Source organism: Nicotiana sylvestris, chromosome 1 (genome assembly GCF_000393655.2).
Source record: "Nicotiana sylvestris chromosome 1, ASM39365v2, whole genome shotgun sequence".
NCBI classification, from domain to species: Eukaryota; Viridiplantae; Streptophyta; class Magnoliopsida; order Solanales; family Solanaceae; genus Nicotiana; species Nicotiana sylvestris.
In genome coordinates, this window is record NC_091057.1 from 21,972,801 (window position 1) to 21,980,769 (window position 7,969).

Consider the following 7,969-nt stretch of genomic DNA (forward strand, 5'->3'; position numbering starts at 1 on the left):
AGGCCTTTCACTTCTGACTTGTTTTTTCTTCTTTCAAATTTTAATCTTCAAGACATTGGGGAATCTTTGGTTTTTCAAACCTTGCCAAGACAGTTAGCCGCGTGGGACTCAACCTTTGCAACTTCATTTTTACCCCTGTAGGCATTTCAATTTGATTTCCTTCTTTCGAGGGTTTTCAATTTCAAAACATCAGCCACCATGGCCAGTCGAGGTCGACTTGATGCCCCTGTCGAGGCTGAATGCTTTCTTGCATATTAGCTCGTATCAAGTGAAAATCCTGTAAATAAGTCTTGTCATCCCTTCTTTGTCTTAGTTTTAGAACAGAATTAGACTGAAAAAGATTCAAAGAAAAACAAATAATGAAATGGACAAATAAATTTAGACGAGAGGTATCCCTTTCGGGGAAAGGAAAGAAGGACTTACCTGGAGCGCACACGGACTTCAATGAACATGAAATGCCTCTTGGACTGGATGCATGATCCGTGTAAACCGTCCAACTCTCAGAACTTCATCACAACTTTTACCTCAAAACCGAGAAACTTTGCCTAGGACTATGTCGATGTCGATGGAAGTGAGGATCCTCTTTTCGATTAATGCGCCCTTTGTGGGGTTTCACCAGCTGACCTCTTTTATTTCTCTTCTCACCATCACCTTATAGTTCTCTTTTCGAGTTTTCACTAACAAGACTCTCATTTTCAATTTCTCTTCTTACCATTGCCTTATGGTGCCCGTGAGGATTTTTACCATTAAAACTCTCTCATTTTGATTGCATCAGATCCAAGCAACTGTATCCCTTCCATTTGAACCTCTTTGCCAATTGATCGGAAGGACTTGAATAGGATTTTGGGATAAAAGAATTTGGATTGAATTATAACTTTGAAACCTTTCTGGCTAACCATCACCGAATCATCTGAACCCCAGAGAGAGACTGCCTACGTATCCTTTCGGAATCAAGTCGAATGTAGTTCAAGGCACTTTTTTTTCTTTTGTTTTTCTTTTTCTTCTATTTTCTTTTCTTCTCTCTTTCTTTTTCTTCTTTTTTTTTCATTTTTCATTTCATTTTCTTTTGGTCGTTTCTTCCTTTTTTTTTGTATTTTTCTTTTTCTTCTCTTTTTATTTTTTTCAATTTTCATTCATTTTATTTTCTTTCAATAATAACTTCCAGGTTCCAAATAGGATAATTAAAGAATGGGAGCCGGCTCAAAGGGTTTGCAAAGGGTTGAATATTTGGATAATGAGAAAGAAAGCCTTCTTCATCCCAAACGGAGAATATTAATGCTATATAGAGGATCCAATATAGTACATTTTGATTGCATTTACATTGACAGTTCTTTTAGGGACATTTCCTTCGATGTGTTCCAAGTACAACACACTCTTTTGACAGTACTCTTGTTGCAATATATAGACCTTTCCAATCTGGAACCGATTTTCCTTTAGTTGTTCCGAGTCTTTATTTTATTTCCTTAAACTTATCTTCATTGCATTCTGATTCTTGATTCATTATTTCGAAGCCTGACGGCATTTTAGGGTCTGGGCATAAAGTCCGCAAGCATATCATGTTATTGAAATATGCACTTAAAAGAACTGAAAAGAAAATAAGAAAATGACAAGATTAAGAAAAGAGACATTCATGGACAATGAAATATTAATTTGATTTGATTTGTTTTTGATTTTTTTTATTTTTTATTAAAGTTTAAAGGTGAGCTTGTTGCATTGAGTTCATTTGGCAGCAGTTTTATCATATCAGCATGCACTTGACATTGGTAGCATTTGCAGATATACTGGACGCAATCTGTCTCCATAGTCATCCAAAAGTAACCGGCCCTAAGTATCTTCTTGGTCAAGAGAAAACCATTCATATGTGGGTCGCAGGTCCCATCATGTATCTCCTCGAGTAGCTTAGAAACCTCTTTTGCGTCGACACATCTTAGCAATCCCAAATCAAGAGTTCTTCTATACAAGTTTCCTCCGTTGTGGAAGAAGTGATTGGACAATCTTCGGAGTGTGTGTTTTTTAGTATGGTTCGCATGCTTCGGGTATTCCCCTTTTGTTAAATACTCATTGATGTCATGGAACCAAGGTTTTCTATTTGTCTCCTCCTCGACATAAGCGCAGTAAACCGATTGATTATGGATTTTCACTGGGATAGGATCAATGAAATTCTTATCTGGATACTGTATCATGGATGACAAGGTGGCCAAAGCATAGGCAAACTCGTTCTGAATTCTGGGAACATACCGAAACTCCATATTTGTAAACCTCTTTCTCAATTCCTGTACATGGTGCAGACATGGCAATATCTTGGAATTCTTGGTGGCCCATTCTCCTTGTACCTGGTGCACAAGTAGATCTGAATCACTGATTACTAGCAGCTCCTGAACATTCATGTCGATTGCCATGTTGAGCCCTAGTATGCAGGCTTCATACTCTGCCATGTTGTTGGTACAGGGAAATCTGAGTTTAGCAGACACCGGATAATGCTGACCAGTTTTCGATACCAAAACCGCTCCAATTCCCACTCCTTTGAAATTCACAGCTCCATCAAAGAACATCCTCCAACCGTCGTATGCTTCAGTAATGCCTTCTCCCACGAACAACACTCTTCATCAGGGAAATATGTTTTCAAGGGCTCGTATTCTCCTCCAACAGGATTTTCAGCAGGATGGTCTGCCAATGCCTTTCCTTTGACCACCTTTTGAGTTACATAGACGATATCAAACTCACCTAACAGTATCTACCACTTGGCTAACTTCCCAGTCGGCATGGGCTTCTGAAATATGTACTTCAGAGGGTCCATCCTGGATATAAGGTATATGGTATAGGCACATAAGTAATGTCTCAATTTCTGGGTTGTCATAAACACATAGGGGTGAGGCAGGAAAGCTAAATTAGAACATACCAATTTCAAGGAAAACAAACAAGTAAAAGTAGTCTTGAAAAGGCCAAGTTGCAAGCAAAAGTTCCAAAAGATCCCAGAAAAGAGCAGAATGTTGTAAGAGTATTGAACTTAAAGCAATAAAGTGTGTAAGTAAGTTGAAAGTATTGATATAAAAGTTCGAGGTATTAGACTCAAATTGGTGTCAAAAGTTCAGAAGGGTAGTCTCTTTTATAGTGCAGAAAACGAGTAAGAAAAGGTAAGGAAATAACTTTGAAATCAGACTCATATGATCTCCCTTCAGTTAAGGGATTTGATTTCAAATGGGTAGAATATAATTGGGGAAAGAAATTTGATTAAAATCTTTTCACAGTAGCATAAAAAGGGTAAATACATAGAGTTTATTTAAGGCAAAAGTCCACTGGTACTTGGTTTGTAAAGAAAAAGGAAAGGGAATCAATCAGACAACAAGTAAAATCAACATTACAGGCTTAGTTCGAATGAACCAAGTCAGGAATAGGTAAAGAGGGTTCAATCGAAGAAAAATCAGTGACAATTCGTTAGCCTTATTAAATGGATTTCAGAATCAATCAATCAGTTGGTAAAAACCTTTTGAAAGAGAAATTTTACATATATAAAGCATACCAATCAAACGAAAGGAATCGTCAGGTTACTCAGAAAAGAGTCTAACATTGAAAGCCTTAGAGTCACAAACAAAAGGGAATCGAGTTTAGTTACAGACTCACAGTGAGTCTGAAAGCCTATGGTCCCAAAGTGGAACCCTAATATCACTTGCCAAAGAAACCCCCAAATCCTAGGGTTTCGAATTGGGTCAGACATAGAGGTGAGAGAGAAGGTCATTGAAAGAGGCTCAGAAGTCTCTTCCAAAGACATTATGAGAAACAAACATACATGATAGAAAGAACTGATTCAAGGTCATGAGAACATGTTTGGGAAAACTCGGAGTTTAAACAAGTTCAGAAGAAAGAGATGCTACGAGCTTAAATAAAAGCAGGTGAAATATGCTTAGCAAGAACACAAACAGAGCTAAATAAAGTGAACAAAATCAAAGAACTCAACCATAAACACGTATAGCAAAGAATAAGGATTAACAACACGGATTAAGATGTGAGTACAGGAATAACAACAAAAGTAGAAGAATTTTGCATAATAGAAAGGAAACAAGAGAGCAAACTCAAGCATAGTAGGAAAGAAAGCATATGAGTATAACATAGGTAAACACACATGAAGAAAGAACAGAAAGAATCGGAAAGATATTTGAAGAATCTTTTTTCAAAAATCCTAAAATTGAAATTGAGCGATTTTGCAAAAAAAAATTGGGGGAAAACCTTTTAAAATGTCAAGTAAAGCCCAGACATATCACAAATCTAAGAAAAATAGGCAAGTACAGAACCTCAGATGGATTAGAGTTGCAGAGAAAACCCTAGAAATGAGAAAGGTCTTGAGGAAAGTCAGATCCTGAGTCAAAAAGACTCATATTTTTTGAACATGTCGGGGTAATAGCCGGAGAAGCCATAGATCTACAGATCTGAGAAGGATCTGAAGAGAGCCATTGAAGTCGGGCTTCAAAACCTTGTATAATTTAGGTCTGATGGTGAGAAAGGATGAGTACAAACCATCCATGGCCGGAAACGCCATGGATTCCGGTGGAAACATGGTGAGATAAGGTGGGAGACAATTGGGGTTTCAGAGAGGCTCGAGAGGATTTGAGAGACGAAGGGGTTCAAACGCGGCGTCTCAAGTGAAATGAATTATCAAGGGGGTTTGGGGAAAAAAAAGAAAGGGTGAATTACGGCCGTTGATCAAAATGATCAACGACCTGGATCAAAGGGGAGCCGGGTGAGTTTTTTTAATTGGGTCAGGGGTCAGGTAATTTGGGGATTGGGCTGGTTTAATTTGGGGGCAGAATTGGGTCAAATTGAGGGCCAAAATTGAAAGGAGAAAGGGTTGTAATTGAAATAGAAATGGGCTAAGTGTTAAATAGCCTATTTTTCCTTTTTATTTTATAAAAATAGGAATATTAATTTTAAAAGTAAATTAAAAACACTGAGCCAACAAATACTATATAAATATTAATTTAAAAATACTGAAAATAATTTATAATTATAAAATGCTACTAATCGTGAAATAGGCTATGATTGCAATTACATGCAATTTAGCTTAAAAATACCAAATAGATTTGTAAAAAATATACAAAAATTACATTAATTATATTTTGGTGTAAATATGAGAATAAAATAAGTTGTTCACCAAAATGATAATCTTAAAAATAATTATTGGATTTTGTACTGCTAAAAATAGTCAATAAATTGATTTTAAAATCTTATAAATTAGGAAAGAATACCAAAACTTTTGGGCATGCTTATATATGTATGTACATTCTATTTTGAAAGTATTTTGTATATAAAAATATATAGAGAAAAATTGGGTATCAACACACATATGATTGGCTGAATGACCTGCGGGCCCCCTCGAGCTCGAAGCCATCATGACTCCCTCTTCTCTCCCATTTATGTTCATCAAACCCTCCGAACCATTCTGAGCAACCTATGATGTGGCCTTAAAATCATGATGACTCAAGATTCGGCCTGTCTTTAAACTGTTTTTAACAATTTCCCCAATTTTGATAGCCTCGGCGAATGGCTTACCCATAGCGGACATCATGTTCTGGAAGTAGTTCGCCTCTTGGGCCTGTAGAAAGACTACAACCATTTCTACTTCGTCCATTAGAGCCTTTACCCTGGCAGCTTGCTCACACCATTTGACAGCATACTCGCAAAAACTTTCCATGATTTTCTTTACTGTCGGGAGCGATGTCCACATTATATTAGAATTGGGAGACGAAATATCAAGCTATTTTGTCCCACACATGCCAATGGGTAATTTCTTGATCCGTATACCACTCAGAAGCGATTCTGGTGAGGCTTTCCTCGAAATAGGCCATTACCAGCTCCTCTTTTCCACCAGCACCTCTCAGTTGGTTACTGTATCATTTTAGATGAGCAACCGGGTCTCCGTGACCGTCATACTTATCAAAATTTTGTATCTTGAAGCCAGTAGGCAAGTGAACATGGGGAAACATACACAGGTCAGAGTATGAGACACTCTTTTGGCCACTCAGACCTTGCATGTTTTCAGACATTGTTAAGACTCTTCATCTTCCGAGCCATTTCCTCTTGCTTAGGATTCTTGACAACCTTTTCTTGATCCACCAAGAAGTCACATTGTGGAGGTTGAGTAAATAAGTATGGGGTCACATATGTTATTTTTGGTTGAAACGGTGGACCCTGAAAGGTGAACATTGGAGGCTCAACATACAACCGTGGTAAAGTTGGTTGTGTTGTGGTGCAGACTAGTGCTGTAGAGAATATTGCTGGTGGTACCTTTGAAGCCGGTGCCTGGAGGTGAACCACAGAAGGCATTCCGAGACTGTTAAGTAATATTGGAGGGAACCCGCATAAGGTAAACAGGTTGGTCATAGGGATGTTGGCAGCCCCATCTGATCTCGGGATCAACTCAGGGAACCTAGGGATTTCACTTGTCGGTTCCCTACCATTAGACCAAGCGTCCCACATATCCAATATGTGGAGACGCAATATCTTATTTTCTTTAGCAACTACTGATTCTGGTGTGGAATACCCGGTGTTGGGCTATTCTCAGGATTGATAATTGGTAGATGACTTTCGGAGGCCATATGAACCTTTCCTTTGGACCTTGTAAAGTAAGGATGGGAAGCTAGATTACCAACAAAACCAACCACCTAAACAGAACCTGGCTGATAGACACACCAATCAACCTTGTTAGTTTTGAGACGCTTAACATATAGGAAATCACATGTTGGGATGCAATGCACCTAAACAGTTAAACGCTTCTACCATGTGTTTGAACAGTTGCATTGTTACACCCCAAGTTTTCATACGTGAGAGTACGTCGTAAGTCATTGATGTAAGCTCGGAAATGAGATTATATTTGGAAGAAAATAAAGTAAGTTAATCATGTTACCTTGGAGGTTACAAATATTTAAGATCATGAATAACGAGTACCAAGAGGGTTGGAAATCTTAGAAGCTAAACCAATTGAAGAAAATAAGTTTCGTCAAAAGTCGATAAGTTTGGAATGTTATAACATGTACTTTGGGGTGAGACTAGGGTTATTAACATGATAAGGAGGTTATTCTATGAGTTATTTTAGTCGTATGATATTCACTTTCTACATTTTGAAGGCAAGCAAGTTGTGGAACAAGAGTTGGCAAAGGTCATCACAAGTTACATTCATAAATTTGCTGAAATTTAGGTCAATGTATATGAGCATTTCTCCAAATATACTTGGAATCATGGGGTGTTCTACCTACCAAATTGAAGATCAACGAGTCTAGTTTCTAACTCATAAAACCGTTCGTCAATACGACATCAGAGTAGAGAGATATTCATGTTTTTGCGAGACCGCGCAAGCAGCTCCCAATGGGACCCACTTAGGCGGTGGTTGACCTACTTCAATTTATAAACGATTTGGACGCCTATTTTTGCTCATTTTTCAACTAATATTCGTCTCCAAACTTCTCCTAACCCTCCTAAACATATACCACAAGGGTTTGAAGTGATTCCAAAGTGATTACACCATATTTCAACATCAAAACTTAGTTCTAGTGAAGAACAACACCTCTTTGAGGTTGTGTTGTCATTGAGGATTGTTGTGGGCTGTATTTGGATGAAATTCCAAGTTGTTGCTGCTGTCTAAGGTGAGTATAACAGCCTACTAATTGTGCTTAATCTTGCTTGTATGTTGGTTAAGTTGTTAGGATGATAAACTACAAGATAATACTTGGATTAGCTTAAGTCACTTCTATGGTGTTGTATTGCTATTAAGGGTTGTTGTAAACTGAATATAACTTGGATTTTGACTTGAAGTTACTGTATAAGGTATGTATATTGTGTTCTTGCTTGTGCCTAAGGTTATCTTGATATTGATTAAGTTAAATGGATGGGCTAGACATGAACTAGTGAATAAAGTTGCTAGTTGGGGATAGTTGAAGTTGTGGATTATTTTCGTTGTTATAAATATATGGTATAAGGC

At 37.7% G+C, this 7,969-nt stretch overlaps 1 protein-coding gene across 1 annotated transcript; it reads right to left on the reverse strand.

Annotated features, from left to right (window-relative positions):
• Window positions 1–1,676: 1,676 nt before the first annotated feature.
• LOC138891201 (uncharacterized) lies at window positions 1,677–2,435 on the reverse strand. The gene has a single exon (XM_070174323.1). It carries the CDS (start codon window positions 2,433–2,435, stop codon window positions 1,677–1,679), a length of 759 nt encoding a protein of 252 aa, XP_070030424.1.
• Window positions 2,436–7,969: the final 5,534 nt, after the last annotated feature.